Source organism: Pelobates fuscus, chromosome 9 (assembly GCF_036172605.1).
Source record: "Pelobates fuscus isolate aPelFus1 chromosome 9, aPelFus1.pri, whole genome shotgun sequence".
Lineage (NCBI taxonomy): Eukaryota > Metazoa > Chordata > Amphibia > Anura > Pelobatidae > Pelobates > Pelobates fuscus.
Genome location: NC_086325.1, coordinates 48,837,294 through 48,856,949, shown reverse-complemented (window position 1 = coordinate 48,856,949; position 19,656 = coordinate 48,837,294). Strand labels below are relative to the sequence as shown.

The 19,656-nt window shown below is 37.5% G+C and overlaps 1 protein-coding gene across 4 annotated transcripts in view; it reads right to left on the bottom strand.

The window, feature by feature from the left end:
- Nucleotides 1–19,656, bottom strand: part of PLS3 (plastin 3) — an 81,403-nt gene that overhangs the window by 11,799 nt on the left and 49,948 nt on the right. For 3 of the 4 annotated variants that reach the window (XM_063431924.1, XM_063431923.1, XM_063431925.1), the window contains exons 4-11: nucleotides 14,562–14,725; nucleotides 8,150–8,279; nucleotides 4,146–4,278; nucleotides 3,105–3,186; nucleotides 2,172–2,337; nucleotides 1,391–1,533; nucleotides 929–955; nucleotides 322–417 (exon numbers count right to left, since the gene is read on the bottom strand). In XM_063431924.1, the coding sequence (XP_063287994.1) occupies nucleotides 322–417; nucleotides 929–955; nucleotides 1,391–1,533; nucleotides 2,172–2,337; nucleotides 3,105–3,186; nucleotides 4,146–4,278; nucleotides 8,150–8,279; nucleotides 14,562–14,725 (941 nt within the window). The remainder of the gene's footprint in view (nucleotides 1–321; nucleotides 418–928; nucleotides 956–1,390; nucleotides 1,534–2,171; nucleotides 2,338–3,104; nucleotides 3,187–4,145; nucleotides 4,279–8,149; nucleotides 8,280–14,561; nucleotides 14,726–19,656) is intronic. The other variant, XM_063431926.1, reaches the window with a different exon arrangement.

The following is a 19,656-nucleotide window of genomic DNA, read 5'->3' as shown; positions in this document are numbered from 1 at the left end:
GGGAAGTCAGTGATTGGACAGCCACAGAAAGTGTGGGCAGGGTTGGAAGGGGAGGGCTTGCAAAGATTATAGCCAAGAGAGCTGCAACTTGCGCAAGCTTTTTAGACATGCCCCCAATGAAAAAAGCATAATTAAATGCAGGCATGTTTTCACTGGTGCATATCTACTAAACCGTGTTTTAAAATATATATATATATATATTTTAGCATTGGAGTGTCCCTTTCAGATGTAAATATAAATGTTAAAACTATCTCGAACAATTACAGGAAATCCAAACATTCCAAAAAGATAAAATACTAAGGATGTTACTTAGACACTTACATTGAATCCAGACATGTTAATGTCAATTCGTTCTTCGCCTTCTTTCTGCCCTTTTGGTGCAATCTGTTTAAGTAGATGGAAGTACGCTCTCGAGTCCTGCAATGTATTAAAGGGATTCTTAATTGAAAGAGGGACTGTTACAGGAGGCAAAGCATACTCATAACTTTAGTGTACATATGACCACCAGTACCATTGTACTTTAAGACTTCAACTACATTCATTTCCTTTTATTTTTTGAGTATTTAGTATGCAAGGCCTGCAAAATAGAGTCCAACATACCCGACTACACACATAATATTCTAAAAAATACTTCTAGTGGGATAACCCCCTTTATTGGTCCATATCGAACAATGACCAAATCTACTCATTTGTAAAATCAATGAATCCTTTGCAATAGAGTGTACACCGTTACAGCCAAACCTTTTATTAGGGACAATAAAGCAATTACATGAATTATTTACATAGGGAAATAATGACAAAGTCCTGGTATCTGAATATTGAACAAGCAAAGGGTATTTATATATGCAGTGAGCCTCCTCTTAATAGGCCTATTTTATGCACTTTTCATTATGCATTCAGTTGCTAATACACAGTATAAAGTATGTACCTTTACTGAATTACCAAAGTCAGTAAGCTGAATAGAAAAAGTAAGAAGAGAAGGAAAAGCCCCAGAAAATCCACCGAATGCATTAGAGAAAAAGGAAAGAAAATGAATGTATTAGTTTAACAAAGAACTCTAAATGTCAAAATCCTAACATATAGGAAATATGGTAAGCACAAATCATTTCTCGACATTTGTGTCTATATATTCTATAATTTCAGAATTTGAATCCTGGGTCTTGATGACCCTGTTGGATGGTAAATAAATATGGAATAAAGTAAGAAATCACAGCCACATTACGATGCCCTATGCGATTAGTGCCCAGAGGTGCCAAGTCTGAGTTAAAGGAATTCCCCACCTAGCTATCCAATGGAGGACCATTATTATTGAAAGAGTGAACCTACGGCTGCTATCGCCAAACAATATCTAACAGGGATGTTTACAAAGTATTTTAGATCACAATATTACCTTGATGTCTGAGCTGAAGTTGTTGATTTTCTGCCCGCCTGAATTCTCCAAGTGGAAATTAACCCATCTCAAAAGAAGTTCCTCGGGGGATAATTTCATGAGTTCTTCCAAGGTCTCCCCTTCGCGAAGCAAAGCAGCAAGAGCTGAAATAATGCAAAATGCTGTGTGTTTGTATTTGCTTCTGTATTACAGAGCTGTATAACCAAAAATATTGCCGCCCACCCCATGTGTGTAGGGGGTTATAAAAATACCCCTTTCTGTCTCAGCGATTTTGCCTTCAAGCGGAAAGCAAGTATGAATAAAGCGTTATGCAAAATATAAACTCATTTTTCACGCATACTGTGGTCCCTCATATCTCCGGAACAGGACTCATGTTTTAGTGAAATTTTTAAAATGGTGTAATCCCCTAGAATGCCTTGAAAGTTAGACCAGACCTACAGTATGTGTTTTGAAAATTTAACGATTCTTTTTTTCTATAGGTTTTTTTTCCCCTCATGTTTCAAGGCAAACTAAAAGCTTGTGAGCATTACAGGAATTGCAACACTCAACATCATAAAAGTACGTATTTTTAATGTACTGCACTGTTTGCATGTGTTGGACTAGGAATTGCTCACATGAGATTGCAGCAGTAATTACAATTCATTTGAGCTACATGCAAATACTACACACCTAGACGTACACTCACACACAACAGTCCTATCATTTTCTGCAATTTCAAAAGGTAAAAAGTCCATATTTAACCTTTGTCAATGCGTTCTGACAAACAACAAAGACCTTTTACCTTCATTCCTGCTCAGTTCAATGTCAGCAAACAAACCAATCTTTATGACTTGCCACAGAAGCCCAAGCACAAGGTGAGGTTTCCCGGCTTTCAGGTCTTCTGCTCCAATGTTGACCACATGACTCCCAATGGCAGAGGCAGAGTTCAATGCAAGGTTTAAATTTTCCTGCAAGAGTACCAAAAAAACAAAAATAAATACATTTTAAAAAATTAACATGACTTCGATTAGAACACACCGGATAGATTATCGGTAATCTAAGTAATGATGAGATCAGTATAATTAGAAATGTGGCTTTAGCATAAGATCCAAAAAGGATAGCACTAAGGACTTGAGAGGGCTGCATATGAATTATGCCGCATTTTGCAAATTTGCCATTTTACCCTTAGATCTGAAACCGGGCAAGAGTTATAAAAAAAAATTAAAATTAAAATTAAAATAAAAAGCGTATCTAAAGTAGACAAACAAACCTAAATTTCATTATCACCCTCTCTGTCCTAAAATTTCATAACACAAACACTGTTAAAGCTTGCATACAGTCAATCCACCGTACAGTTGTTTAGTTAGGACTCTTCATTTGAAGGAGTAAATATCTGGAGTGTGAAACCGACACTTGATAACTCATCGACAGAACATTCTTCAATACAATATCTACCTGTTGACAGCATGTTTGATGTCAAACAATATGGAGGGGACACAAATGCCTCCAGTAGGTGCAGCAGCACACCAAGTCTTGCTCTGAGCTCCCAGAGATAGTTACACACAGAGCATACAGTAACAAAACACGGCAACACATTTAACTTGTAATTTTGCAGGTAGAGTTTATGAAACATAGGTAGAGGTTGTATATAAAGATTACTGAAAAGTGCAGAGTTGCATAGATACAAGTCCTGTGTCAGATGTATACAGTAGTTCCAGACATCTTCATAATTTACCTGAATCGTGAATGGCGTTAATTTTTTCTTGTTGATTGCCCTTTCATCAATCGTATCAGGAACAGACAAGTTGATCATTTTACTAAAAAGGAAAACGTTGATTTATATATCACTACATTGTACAAATAATGGCTTGAAAGATTTCATACTAAAATTTATTAGTAATCACATGCCTTTCTATACAAAACCGGTATCGCAACAGTGATGCAAATCCTTTTTTTTTGCGTTTACAGAATAATGTGCATTGATAACACTAACTACGAGAGTAAAACAACAAAACGTAGTAAAATCTGAAATAGCACCAATCATTCAGTTTATTCTTCAGTCGCCGTGAAATTCTGTGTCAAACCCAACAGTTACCCCAGAGAATGAGAATAAAATGTTTAATTATTAGTCCAGCATTCTGCTGAATAGGGGGGGGGGGGGGGGGGGGTGTTCTTTGTCTACAAGTTACATTAATAACAATTTGAGAACAGAATTGTGTACAGTGGATCAATGCACTATAAATTGGAAGCATCTCTCCTCCCCCTCTCTCCAGCAGTGAGGGAGATAACTGGGAGGACTTCCACATTGACAAAACCAACTGCGATGCCATAGGGTTTCCCGGAACAGTAGATTTTACCTTAAGACTATGTTATCACGATGTAAATGAGCCAAGCCCTATCACTACTATGTTAACAAAAGAGGAAACTCCTAGGGAACTTTATTTTCTCTTGTTTTTATTTGTTTGTTCTCTATTCTGTACATTGCTACTGATATGTTTTGCAATGCCTGCATCCTTTTATTCATGTCATGAGTTATATGATTTAGAGACCTGCGTGTCTCCTGAAATTCTACGGTTGGTAATAAGGGACTAGCAAGTTCTTGAATGCAGGTGGTCTTTCTACTAGAGGACTGTAAGCATCAATGTTTACTAGAACACTTGTTCAAACTCATGTGAAAAATTACATAAATAAATAAATGGGAGGTGGACTTCGGAGTGATCTTTTTATTACCGCATAGTTTAGCACCAGTTCCCAAATCCTCCACAAACCAACTTACCAAAGGACGATGCCATCCCCGAGTTTTTTAAATAAATCATTGGTGTTTGGATTCATTGGCAAAACATGTTTGCAGTCTGGGTCATTCTCCAAAGCTTTGTTAATCCAGTTTACAAAGGCATATTTTTCCTCCTCTAAAAAAAAAAAAAAATAGAATTCATAATTTTAAACAGAGACCAAAAGCTTGTTCGAACACATTTATATCTGGGTTGCCTGCATTTCTCTTTGTAATTTCTTGGTTTGCTAGATTTTTTTAGGAAATAGAAATGGCATGTAGTCTTAGAAATATAGAATGTGACGTCAGATAACCATTCGGCCCATCTAATACGCCCAATTTTCTAAAAACTTTCATTAGTCTCTGGCCTTATATTATAGTTAGCCTTATGCCTATCCCACGCATGCTTAAACTCCCTCACTGTGTTAACCTCTACCACTTCCGCTGGAAGGCTATTCCATGCATCCACTACCCTCGCAGTAAAGTAATACTTCCTGATATTTTTAAACCTTTGCCCCTCTAATTTAAGACGATGTCCTCTTGTTGTGGTAGTTTTTCTTTTTAAATATAGTCTCCTCCTTTACTGTGTTGATTCCCTTTATGTATTTAAATGTTTCTATCATATCCCCCCGGTCTCGTCTTTCCTCCAAGCTATACATGTTAAGATCCTTTAACCTTTCCTGGTAAGTTTTATCCTGCAATCCATGAACCAGTTTAGTAGCGCTTCTCTGAACTCTCTCTAAAGTTTCAATATCCTTTTGGAGATATGGTCTCCAGTACTGCGTACAATACCCCAAGCGAGGTCTCACCAGTGTTCTGTACAATGGCATGAGCACTTCCCTCTTTTTACTGCGAATGCCTCTCCTTATACAACCAAGCATTCTGCTAGCATTTCCTGCTGCTCTATTACATTGTCTGCCTACCTTTAAGTCATCAGAAATAATTACCCCTAAATCCCTTTCCTCAGATGTTGAGGTTAGGAATCAAATATTCTGTACTCTGCCCTTGGGTTTTTACGTCCAAGATGCATTATCTTGCACTTATCCACATTAAATGTCAGTTGCCACAACTCTGACCGACCATTTTTCTAGTTTATCCAACTCATTTGCCATTTGGCTTATCCCTCCTGGAACATCAACCCTGTTACATATCTTCGTATCATCAGCAAAAAGACATACCTTACCATCAAGATCTGCAATATCACTAATAAAAATATTAAAGAGAAAGGGTTCAAGTACAGATCCCTGAGGTACCCCACTGGTGACAAGCCCATGCTTTGAATATACTCCACTGACCACAACCCTCTGTTGCCTGTCACTGCCTAACTCATTTAACAATATTTGAATCCAAAACTTATAGATTGCAGTTTAATGAAAAGCCTTCTATGTGCAACAGTGTCAAAAGCCTTTCTGAAATCTAGGTAAGCAATGTCTACTGCACCACCCTGATCTATTATTTTAGTTACACAATCAAAAAAAATCAATGGCATGATCTCCCTGTAGTAAACCCATGCTGTCTCTGATCTTGAAATCTTAGATGTTCAACAATCCTATCCTTTAACATGGTTTCCATAACTTTTCCCACTGCTGAAGTAAGGCTTACTGGCCTATAGTTGCCCGACTCCTGCTTACTACCTTGTAAACGGGCACAACATTTGCTAACTTCCAATCTTCTGGGACTACTCCTGTTAACAAGGATTGTTTAAAAAAAAAAAAAAAAAAAAAAAAATCTGTTAAAGGACCACTATGAAGTGGTCTGGGTGCCAGGTCCATATAGGGTTAACCCTGCAGCTGTAAACATAGCAGTTTCAGAGAAACTGCGAGGCTTACATTAGGGTTAATCCAACCTCCAGTGGCTGTCTCATTGACAGCCGCTAGAGGCGCGACGCTGACGTTCATAGGAAATCATTGAGAATGCCTTCCTATGGATTGACTGAATGCGCATGCGCGGCACTTGCCGCGCATGCGCATTCAGCCGATGACGTCGGAAGGAGGAGGAGAGTGCCCAGCGCCGAGGGAGCCCGGCACTGGAGAAAGGTGAGTGTTTAACCCCTTCCTCCCCACGGCGGGAGGGGGGACACCTATTAACACTATAGTGCCAGGAAAACAAGTTTGTTTTCCTGGCACTATAGTGGTCCTTTAATGGTTTTGCTAGTATACCACCAAGCTCTTTTAATAACTGTGGGTGTATTCCATCAGGTCCCATTTACTTATTTGTCTTCACTTTTGACAGTTGAAATAGAACCTCTTCCTCTGTAAACTCACATTTAACAAATGACTCATTTGTCCTTTTTCCTTACAGAGGCCCCCTTTCCTTCATTTTCATCTATAAATACTGAACAAAATTATTAATTGAGGCCAGACCTTTATCCTCTTCTACATACCTTCTGTATTTTGTTTTTAATCTAACTAATCCTTGTTTTACTTTCCTTTTCAATGTGACCATTGTGGCACCACCAGTGTAAATTGAAAATGCTATTTTCCCATTGTGGGACCACTACTCTTTCTGAGCTTAAATGGGCACTATAGTCACCAGAACAACTACAGCTTAATGTAGTTGTTCTGGTGAATATAATCATTATACCCAAGCATTTGTAGCAAACACTGCCTTTTCAGAAAAAAAAGGCAGTGGTTACATTGCCCCTAGGGACAGCTCCACTCCTCATATGGCCACTGGAGGTGCTTTCTGGCTCAATGCTGCACAGTAGGCAGCACTGTCATTCAGAGTAATAAAATACACAGGTCTAAGCTTGTGAAGGTAGGAGGGTTTCAAAACGTATGCATCATATTCAATGTCTATGACACCCACATTACCTCCATAGACAATCATAAATCCATTAGAAATTGTCCACTAGGTGCCAACTGTATTGAATTAAATCCTAATTTTGAAACAATAGTCTAGCCATTTTAGCAGTTTAATCTTCATTTCACTCCTGTTTGATGTTTAAATCCTCAATTGCATTAGTTATTATTGCACTGTATAATAGAACGGTATGACATTTCAATAAGGCAATATTTGGTATTCTTTATGATGCCATGTAATGGAGAAAGGGGCGAGAAATAACTCAGGAAGCACAGAAGAAACAGAACAGCATGACGCCGGACTGAGTTTGCCACAATATAACTCGAGATGACTGATACAATACGAGTCTGCTATGATAAAACTCGAGAGAGTGTATAATAATGGCAATGGTATACACGGTTTATGTTGCAAATGTGGTCCAATCCAAGTGTGGAACTCACCAAGCACTGCTTGTAACTGAAATCCATTTCTACTGACTTAATTGAGAAATTTGCTACTTCATTTAAGAAAACAAAATTCTGCTTCAAGAAATAATAAAAAAAAAAAATAAAAAACTTTAGGGTAAAATTGGACATTGTAAAGAAATTACTATATAGCAAGCAGAAAACTAGAAAAAATGCCCAAGGTAAAAAATGCAAATGTGTATATCGGTTTACTGGCAGTACTGCACTGCCTGTCAATGAGCATATGCCCACGCACTCCCATAATACATTGGTTCAATACTGATGAAGTCACATTTAGCATGTAAATGTTGGAACGTGTCTATATACATTTGTCGCCATTAGGACCAAGGCAATAAAACCAAATTACTTACAGCCATAGTAGTAGTTCAGAACAGAACCAGAAATGTACATGCAGGGTGCTTATGGTATCACTGGCACACAAAACAAATCAAGACAAAAAGATTTTGGCAGAACCAGGCACTGTGGAAATCAGTACATAAACTCACTGGCTACCAGAGTATTCATGAGCAGTGAGATAGATAACTGAGCTTTGTTTAAAACTAGCATTTGTTTTTTGTTTCTTGTTTTATTTCCCACATTTGTTACATGAATTTTCCACATCGCTATACCAGATGTAAAAATAAGGAACGAGAACAATACAATCCGTATACCTTTATTAGCATCTTTTCCTACAGCATTCCACAATCAAATGCTGTAATCAAAAAAGTAGTTTTGAGCAGGACTGCGATTTTTATATGACTATACCTGAGTAGGAATGCTGGGTTCCTTCGCTGGAGAGCTCAGACGTGCCACCAATTGCGCAAATTCCATCTTTACGATTGATTGCTTTTCGGAATGTTTTGGCAATGTCACTGCTTTTCAACTCTTGAACAATCTGAAAAAAAAAGGGAAAAATTAAAATAACCAAAAATGATACATTTACCTTTGCAGAGATATGCAAATGCATGTTACAGACTCCAGCGATTACTTTCATATGACATTACAGTTGCACCATTTTGCCAAATTTCCAAAGCACCATCCACAAGGTATTATTTCTTCAAATCTCCAAAACCATCGATTAAGGTATCCATTTCCCCTAAATTCCATAGAAGCTATGAGTAGCTTCTCTAATCTCCACAAAAAGGCCAGAATATCTAAATCCTGATCTTTAAACAATCTTAATCCTCAAATCATCCTACATTTACACTCATCACCAAAGAACCCTCTGTATCTAACCTCAAAGGTCTGGAGAAGTTCCATTCTGCTAACTTAAAATGAACAAAAAAATGTCTCATAGACAAACTCTACCCCTCTCCCCCACCTGCCATAAAAAAACTAAACAAAACATGGCTTGATAAAGGCTCTTGTAAGAGCCGGCTGGGAAACATCATTTGTGACTTCCAATGTAAATGGTCTTGAGCGAGAACCGCAGTACCTGGTGATTTGTGTTCATTTCACATAACCAAAGATCATAATTATAAAAGTAAATACATGAGCTAGGTCCTCATGGATTAGTCCATCTTTGGCTTGCAAGTAACAAGTCAACACATACAACAGACTTGTTAAAATCTTCTCTTATAAATCGGCATTTAGTATCGTATTACCAAAACCTACACCCTCCGTAGGGAGCCCTTTGAGTTAGAATCAGGATTCTTCAGATATATTGATTTATTTTTATATTATTTTTTACCTTTTTTTTTTTTTAATAAGTTCCATGTTTGTTCTCCATGAACATGCAACCGCAGCCCAACACGTGTCTCACCAAGTATCACATTCCTGTTTCCTTTCCGCTCTGTATTGCCAATATCACTTTACAGTTTAATTGTTTGTCCTAGCTTGACTTACATGTATGGAATGTGCTCGGTCTTAATGGAAATACATTCTGCTCATCTTGAAAAGGACATTTTTAGGAAGCCAATAAGTACTCTCTTTCATATAAGTAATCAGCGTTTCATTTTTATTCAGGGGTGAGGGGTTAAATGAATCCCAAACAGTCCATCTACAGATTCTCTCTTCCATACGTGACTGAAGAGGTTAAAAGCTGAAGCTGTGCTATTCTTTCACAAAAGACATATGTATCGTGCCCTTTTTTTATTCTCTTCTAAACAAGTGAAAACAAATGCTGTTCACTCTGTGGAATATTCCATTGTGCTTGGAAGCAAAGATCTTCTTAATGCAGTCAGCAAAATCCATGGCACCAGCCAATTGTCACCAGTGGGTGGAATAAACTAGCTTTTACTACAAGCCTCTCACAGCTTCGTTAGGCAGAGTTCCAAATTCACACTTTAAATGGCTGATACCACGGTGGGAGAATAGGAAAGATTAGTGAACAGGGCATTTTTAGGAGACAGGACCTTTTTGCTGGAAACACCATTTATAATGTGTGTTTATCCATCTATACAAAAACACACTCAGTGGCCACGTTAATATTGTTAATACAGACATCTAATCAGCCAATCATGTAGCATCATCTCAGTGCACAAAAAGCATGCAAAGTGGTTGAGGGGTTGAGTTGTTTAAGCAAAAAGAATGGTAAAATTAAAATAAAAAAAAAATATGTGATTGAAGCATACCTTCCAACATTTAAAATGGACAAAGAGGAACACTTTAATTATAGGGGTGTGGCAGGAGGCAGGGCTATTCCAGGACATTTAATGTTACTTTATTTATGCAACTTAAATTTAGTTTAGAAAAATAACAAAAGTATTTTATTTACACAGTCTGATTTACTGTGGTTTAAATACACATTACTGCGAGTGTTATTGTGTTGGCTCTGTTATACGCAGCAGACACGCCAACAATATAAAGCTCCTAGAAAAGAGGGACATTGGAAAGGAAAGGCTAAAGTGTAACACGTGAGAGATATGTCTAAGTGTCATTGATCGTGGTCTGATTAGTGATGCCAGACATATTTGGTTTCAGTATTTCAGAAACTTTTAATCTCCTGGGTGATTCAACAGTCAATAGTCTATAACAAGTGTTTCCCAAACCAGTCCTCCGGACCCACCAAAGGTCCAGGTTTTGTCAGTATCTCCATTGGAATAAAGCAAGGAAATACATAAAACTTGGACTGTCGGTCGGAACTACTGGTCTATAAAAAGAACAAAAGAAACGTCTTGCTAATGACTTCGAAAGAAAGAGCAGACTCGTTGAAGTGGTCAGGATGTCAACCATAACGAAATTAACAACAAGTTACGACAGTACTAAGCAGAGGAGCATTGCTGCATGCACAAACATCGGACATTGATGTGGATGTGCTGCAGTAGCTGATGGCAAGAGCTCCACTCCAGGTCACTAGGAAGAGGAAAATGAGGCTACTATTAGTCACCATATCTCAGTCTAAGACAGTACCTACAGATTCAGTGCAACAGATATCCCACAGAATGAATGTGCAGCTGAAGAATAAGCAACTGCATGAATATTATGCGTGTTCACTTCTCAGTTGATCGGGTCATTGGACAGACCCTCTAGGAATGAAGCCAACACAAACATGCAATTTAGTTAAGCTTCTGTAAACATGAGCAAACACGACCATAGTGTATTACTCTTTTGTCTAGGTGAGTTTTAATTGACAGATACTTGCACCTGTCCATTAGTGGATACTATATTTACAGAATAATTATAACCGAATAATTAAATTGTAGATGCCAATATATTTTAAAAAAGTTTAAAAATTTTAAAAAAAGTGTTTAATTCATTTGTGTACTAAAAGAAAGAGGCAGTGTCAGAAAAACGTTGGGGTAACGTAAATGTGACATGGTACGAAGTAGCTAAAAATACTTGTAATTTGCAACTTATGTGCAGCTCTGCAATAGAGCGGAGTCAAATTTGACTTAATGTATTTCTTTGTTTCTGCAGAGTCCTTCTCATGCAACAACTAGAACTATCCTTTGGATTGCCCAGCTTTCTAGTATTCCAAGAAACACAGACTTCTTAAATTTATAAGACTTGCCATGCTGGACCGAGATTTGTGATCATCTTAAATACTAAAAGGGAAAGATTGTCAGATGGTAAAGGAGACTAGACAAACTGGCAATATTTTTAAATTATGAATTTAGTTACTTAGTATGCACATTGTTTGTAGGACATCTACCGTTGCACGTATATACCAAAATGTTTATATTTTGTGTCGTTTTCAAAACTATATACAGTATATGTATTCCTTGGAATTAAATACCTAAGCCTGCCCGTGCAGGTAACATACAACAGTTAAAGAGCAAGTTTGGCAAAGGATTTAATGGGCATCGGTTGAGCGTGTGCCAACACTTCCAATCCAACCTATGAAGACCACGAGTGATAAACAAGTAGAACAGAGGACACGGAATGAACAATGAATTGCTGTTTAGCAAGGAACAGGCTGTATTAATAGTACTGGTGTTCCTTTAAATGTTATGTATGAGAGAACTACTCTAGACTACACAGCAGAGATAGATGTGCAGTTATAATGTGTGGCGTGGAGGGTTTTTTCTACATGCAGAGTACACTTGTGTGGAAGTGCTGACAAGCCAGAATATCAATACCAACTTACTAGTTCACCCAGACGTCAAGCCAAATGGGTGATGGGGGGAAAAAAGGAAACACTGGGAGCTAACGCAAGGAAAAGAAAGGACGATGTTTTAACAGCTGTAATAACAAAAAAACAAAAAAAGTTAAAAATAACCTTCGGATTCCACAAGACTTTAAAAAGAAATAATATGTGTATGTTCCTAAAACAGCCAAGTCTTTTTTTTTTAAATTGCACATAGTGGTTAACCTGTCTTTTGGTTAAATATTTCTCCCCTTTGATCTTCTCAGCCATCCATGACCAGATCAGCAGTTTGTGAAGCTCTGCACATTTGAACAGGTGGGCACTGGTGCACAATCTTGAATTACAGCCTAGATCAGCATTTTAGAGACTGCAGTATAAAGGCAGTCACAAAAACAAAATGTTATAGAGGACATCATAGGAAATCTGAAATGGTGCCAACTCCTCTGACAATAATTTACCTATGTATTGTGCTAGCTAAATTGCATGCAAATGCATAGACAAAAAAAAAAAGTGTCAATCTAAGCACCGTGAAAACTTTGCATGACTGGAATGTTGATGGTATAGACTGAGCTTACCAAGCGCACAATCTCTCAATTCTGGGAGAGGCTTAGAACTGCAATGATGTGTCCCTTAAAAAGAGTCCATGAGAGCCTCAATGAGGCTACTAGTTTTGTCCACATTCTGCTTGCAGTCAATGAATGCCAGCGTGGGCTCCCTTCTATCACCTGCCTGACTGCTCTGCACTAAACAACGAACTGGGCTTCGTGTCACAGTCTGGCTGCAATCAGTTAACAGAGCAGTTGTACTCTGCCATTGTAATGAGTGGAACTGTAACTGGGGGTTAAACTACTGAAACTTGCTGAACAAAATGTGCAGGCATGATTTTACTTTCTCCTTTTTTAATGCATTAAATACAATGGACCCATTTTAGCTATACTTTTCATTAAAAATATAAATGTCAGCGTTTATCTTAATGCCAAGGTAAAAGGAACTTGGACATGTGTTCTAGGCTTTGTATTATGGTGCACTGTCACGGGCTGAGGACTTTGCAAAGATCATCGGTAATGACATCACAGCCTGAGGTCCGGTGGTCAGGGGCAGGCAAAGGGGAGTACTACTTACCTGAACCCATTCTTAGTCGGTGATCACATTTTCTCCTCTTCGTCTGCATGAGCAAAAGTACTGCATTGAGGTCTATGGAGGAACTCGCGAGAGCATGGGATTCTCCATAGACAAAACCAATTTCCTGCAGCCATTACTGGTGACAGGGAGATTGTCCCTTCTAGACAGCAATATCACCGACCCCTGTGTCAGGTGTAGGAAAAATACTGAGACAAAGTAATCCCAACTTTGTCTCCGTATAGAGCGCCTGACGTAGTTGGAATTTCAGTGAAATTCCAACACCGTTATTATGAGTATTTCATAAATATTCTATCTTCATGAAATACTCATTTTGCGTGGGGCATCGGGGGGAGGGGAGGGCAGGACAGTGACACTAAGTATTTATTCTAATTTACACATTTTGCATTGTATATTATATATGGTTAGTGCTACCTTGAAGTTGACTAGTTTTTGAAGGACAGAGTTTTATGTGAAATAGAAGGCCATGACAAATTCAAAACAGTTAAAAAAAGAGAAGAAAAAAAAAAAAATATATATATATATTTATATCTATATCTTTCCTGCTCTCTCTTTATTTTTATTAGAAGCACTTCATTTTTTTTGTGTCTGCGGTTATTGTTTTCTTGGTGTTTTTAGTAAACTAAAATTAAGATTATGCTTCAAATTCTGGTCAGTGACCAGATACTAAATATATAGGAAAACAATTATGGCTGCACTATATATCTAACAAAATACATTGTATCTGAAAATGAGCAGTAAAAATAGGCCGCATGTGTTGTATACGGGTCTCAACCGAACACAAGATTAAAGGGTTGTTCAAAGCACCATGAACACTTCAGTCAATTGAGAAGTGGCAGTAGTGCCGGAGTCTGTATGTGCAGTATTTCACTATAAAAGTTGCACAGTCACAATTTAATCACTCTGCTTCCAGAGGTTTAACCCCACCTCCGGCAGCGTCACTGGGACGTCATTAGCCAATCTGGAAGACTATTTCCAGGTGGCTAATGTGAATTCTGTGCATACTGGACATCTGACATCAGCACATACAGCATGCTGGCAAGAGGCGTCCAATGGCGGCATAGCACCCCTGTGTGCATTTTTCTTTGAAAAAAGTAATTTTCTAATTTAAATCAAATGAACTTTGGAAACTGGAAACAGCCCACCTATTATATCCATAAATTTGAAGTTATCACTTTAGTAAACAATCCTGGTGGAAGACTGTTTAAAACAAAGTTCTTGTATTTTATGTGTGCACCTCTCTTTGCTGTATTGTCATTCTATGTTGTGCATATTGGCATATATTTTCAACATTAGGAATTTCCATAAAATTACAATGTTTAGTATTTTTAGCTGTAAATATGTAATTTTCTTAATAATCATTCTACAATGCACACAACACTGACAATGCTCAAACACTTTAAATAAACTTTGAAAAGAGGAACAAAAAAAAAAAAAAAGAAAGAAAAACTACATCTCAGTAATTTACACAACTGTGAGTCAATACAGATATATTCGCGCAGAACTTACAAAAACAAATTCTTCAAAGCCTATTTTTCCATCCTTGTTTTTATCTCCTTCAAGCATAAGCTTCTGGATGATCTCCCTCACTCTGTATCCAGGAAGGGGAAGATTGGCTTCTTTAAATAAATCGTGGAGTTCATAGTCTGAAATGTAGCCGCTGCTGTCAAGATCTGCAAAGGAAGAATAAAAATACATAATTCAGTGAAGTTCTGGGCAGAGCTAACGGAGTCAACTAGTCTAGTAGGTCCTGCAATGCTAGGTGAATGGATGGATGCATGGATAGATAGTTATCCAAGAATGAATGCTGAAACGTAAGGGATCCAGCTTGATATGAAGTTAAATAAACAATATAGTCATCTTAACCTCTATAGCTTAATGTAGTGGTTATGGGGTGTATAGACTGACCCTGCAGGTTCAGCAGTGTAATCCTGCCCTTTCCTGAGAAAATGCAGTTTTTACATTGCTGCCTAAGCCCACCTTTAGTAACTCACTCAAACAGCCACTTTAGGGACTTCCCAGGTTAGCGTGTCTACGCTTTGTATGGAGATTCTGAACACTCCCCAGAGAGATGCATTATTTCCCTATGGTAAAGCATTGATTTTGCTGAGATCATCAAAATTGATGATCTCAGCCAGGTAGGCAGGACGACAGCACAGTAACCAGTACATCGCAGGATACAAGGTAAGTAAATTTGCTTTAACTATTTACTTTTTTTTTTTTTAACCCTTGCCGTTAACGCTATAATGTTCTCCTTACTACCGGTATTTAGATTAAGGTATACAGGTTTGTATTCCTTACGCTATAGTGTTACTTTAATAGGGGTATTAATCACAACTGCTTCCAAAAGCTACTTGCAAATAGAACTCAAAATAAAAATTAGACAAAGCAACAGAAATCAATACACAGCAGTAAATCTGTCAACATTTTTATTTATAAAGTGTCTGTTCTGCAGCACTATACCATAAACACGACATACAAATAAATAAACAAATAAACAGCACAAAAGTTGAACGAAATGCGGGCCCTGCTCACACAAGTTTACAATCTCAATTTTAAGAGGAAATTGGGGTATAAAAAAAATGTTTAAACAAAAAAGTACTCGTGCAATCCGTTTCTCAAATAGTCACAAAGAACTTTTCAATTACAGGTTATTATTTAACACAGTGTTTCTGGTGTTAAAATCAAACCAGAGTTGTCTCGGACTAGTTCACTCTAGAGGCATGCAGTGCATTTTGGTTTTTTTTTTTTTTTTTTTTTTAACAGGTTTTTTAACAGGCTTGTACAATTTTGCACCAGACAGACTAAACTCTACACGGTGACAGAAAACACAGGGGCCGTGTATACGGTTTGAGGCAATACTATACAGAATGGTAGGATATCCCTGAAGAAAATGGGTTACATTAGGTCATACAAATAACTTTGTGAATGCAAACACATGTGCCCTGTCTGGAGGAGAAGAGAAAAAAAAATACAGGTCGCAGAAGTGTAATTAAATAAGAATAATTTTCCTTAAAAATGATGACTGAACAGAAATAGTCGTCATGTCCTGCATGCCGACATGCCAGGACTCTGAATTTAGACGAAAGACGATTAAAACAGGAAAAAACAGTATATGTCCTGCAGGGAACTGGCTATAGAAAATCCACTCTTCTAATAAATACTAAGTCTTTGTGTTCCAATTGTATGTGACCTAAATAATCCTGCGCTGGTTTGGTTTTCTTCAAACAAGGACTAAGAAAAGTGTACAACAACAGGATGTGAGTAAAAGATAAATAAATAAATAAATAAAAACATGTTCAGCCATATCAGGGACTTAGATTCTGCTTCAGGCAGTCAATCAATTATTTCAAATGAATCACAAAGAAAAAAAAAAAATAAATAAAAGTAAATCTTTGGATACTGGTCTTCTCTGCAAAATTCAGCTTTAAACAAACAAAACAAAAAACAGTTTACACAGAGTTTTATTTTAGTAGAAGCAGCAAGAAAAATGATGTTTTTTTTTTTCCTCTTCACCAAATTCTGTGATAATATAAACACCACAGACACACTGGCAGATATTCATGCTTGTGTGCGTTTTGAAACCCAGTGTGGTGGGGGCATTGAGACAATTATAAATAGGGTTTTAATTGCATGAATCGGAATTTGGATAATCTACAAGAGGTCATAAAAGGGAACGGTCTCTTATGGAGTATTTTTTTTTATATCATATACTTAAAACCCTATAAATTTTTTTTTATTTTTTTTTTTGGAACAAATGTGTTATTTATAGACAATCACACAGCTCTGTCCTGTAATTTAGTGACTCCATTTTGTCTCCCTGTCAATCGTCTGCCATTTGCATTTGGCAGTCTGCATAGACAAATCATAGCATTCAATATATGGTCCACAGGTTTAATTGGAAGGATGCATAGTAAAGTTTTAATAAAGATAGAAAAAAAAATTCGTCTCAATGGCCTTAATCCAATGCTTCCTGGTGGCCACTTTGCACGCTCCCGACATTTGCAGATTTGTTGTAGACAGAAGTGACGGCAATCGTCAGTCATTGGTTGAGAGCATCAGCCGACAGATCTTGCCAATGACTCACATTCTGTGCAATGACATTTGCACAATGTTGGTGTCCCTTTCACACAGATTTGACATTAGCCAACCCAGAACTCTAGTTTTAGACTGGCTAGTGACACCCTTAATGACGCAGCTTGAGGTGGCGTTAAATCTCCAGGAGCAAAGGGGTTGAACTCCATAAGTGCAGCGATTCATAGGTAAATACTGCACATACTGACTCAAGGCACCATGAGCAACTTCAAATAACCAAGGTGCTTGGAGTAATCCTTTAACTTACATGTAAAAGAAAACCAAGCATCCAATGTAAAAAAATTAAAAAAAAATTATTAATACAAGTTCGTTCTAGGTGGTTTTCAAAGTTTTGTCCAATGGTAAATTTCTAGAAAAATGCCTCTTTAATTCATGTTTAAAAACTGAATAGATTTAAAGGAACACTATAGGGTTAGGAACACATTTATTTCTGACCATATAATATTAAAACCACCATCTAGCCCCCCGGCACCCCTTTAACATAGTAAAATCTTACTTTTGTTCAAGTCTGCAACTGCTGGCTCTACCCTGATCTGCCTGCTTGGCTTGCATCATCAGAAATGTTTTTCTAAGCCAATCACAATGCTTTCCCATAGGATTGGCTTGAGACTGGCAAGGAGGCAGATCAGGAGCAGAGCCAAAGCCGCCCTGGCCAATCAGCATCTCCTCGTAGAGATGTATTGAATCAATGCATCTCTATGAGGAAAGTTCAATGTCTCTATGCAGAGAGTGGAGACACTGAATGTTAGTCACGCTGTGCAGCACTTCCCCAGGAAGCACCTCTAAAAGGCCATCTGAGGAGTGGCCACTGGATGTATACCAAGGATGTAATGGAAAGCAGTGGTTACTGCAAAAATCCTGAAGTAAATGAATGAATATACTCACCAGAACAAATACAATAAGCTGTAGAGGTTTTGGTGACTATATAGTGTCCCTTTAATAACAAGGGATGTTTTATTGCAATTTTAGATATATTAAAATTATGTAGAGTACTTAAGATACAAAACAATAGCTGATCTAAGAGTTGCCTTTAAAAAACCAAAATCAGAATATGTAAAAAAAAAAAAAAAAAGATATTCAATAAAACCATGAATGGGAAATAACTCATGCCAAGGATGAGGATTATTTAAATATGAGAAATATTAGCTTTGACAGTGCTTTTTTTTGTAAATCTATATTTTAAAATTCAACTTGGCCACAGCTCTCTTTCTGGATGTGGCATTGGAAAAAAACTCAGCCCAGCCCAGGTTAGGAATGAAACACTTGTTTAACACCCCATTCTGTTGGAAAGAGACACAAAATGAAAAGAACAGAAGCTGTTAAAGCAGAGAGTTGAATTAAATGGAGAAATGTTGCAATCAGCCAAATATCGTATGGCGTATTACTGTTGTGCTAGCTACTCTATTACTTGAGTAGTTCAACACTTCAGAAAATCACCCAAATTCTCAATTCCTAGCACAGTTTAATATGTTAGTAACGTAAAGACTATGGAAAAAAAAAGGGGATATTTCTTTTTTATTTAGAAAGAATTTAATTGCAAGCTTGTAACCCTAGTGTTACATGCACGCATTAACAGAGCCTGGCCATCTTCATACTATCATGGTGTTCTGCTTATTTCAGTCTGTCGGTGCTAAAAACCTCCAGCAGATGTTACTAGATAAATAGGACATTCCACATTCTCATAATACGGCAGCGGGTAAACTTTGTGTAGATGTTTTTTATTTTTATTTTTATTATTTGCTCCAATATTGCTACAATGGGAGCTGCAGTCCACCTGGGGGTGGGGCACCATTGGGATATAGTGTCTTAAAGGACCAGATGGTTAAAACAGTAAGCTTTGATTGCTCTTCAAGGGGTTATTTACATCTAACTTCGCCAGAGGAGCATGACACAAACTTGAAAGGTATTGAAACGTTGCAATGAAATTCTACTTTGTTAGGCTATAATGACTTCTCATATAAGCTGCTTGTTTCAAACGCTGATATGGTGCAATGGTTTTACTGGTTTACTCGTAAATATATTACATGGTATTCACAGGGTATGGCACATGCAGGGTTAGGACAAATGGTTATGGACTGTAAAACAGAATGCATTTCTGTTCACTTGGCTCCATCACACTCCCCTCTCAATGCCTACCTTTTAAGATGACTGTTTTATTTCTTAATGAACGAATTACAGTAAAGTCAATAAAACATAGCTTGAAGAATTACACTGACAGCAGCCACTATGGCATGTTTTCCCACTGAAAAAAAATGTGTGCAATCCTCTTCAAACCAAGATTACAGAGTCAGCAGCAGAACTCAAGTGTCTACTGTTGACCAAATGTGTTAACCAACTAGTGCCTTTACTTGTCTATCACAGCTGAAACAGGTGGTTCAATTAAAGAGGTAGGTAATAGGGACACAGGTTTTGAACATTCTATAAATTAACATGCGGTATAGTAAAGCATTCATATTACTTATACATCCACTACCCTCTCAGTAAAGTAATACTTCCTGATATTATTTTT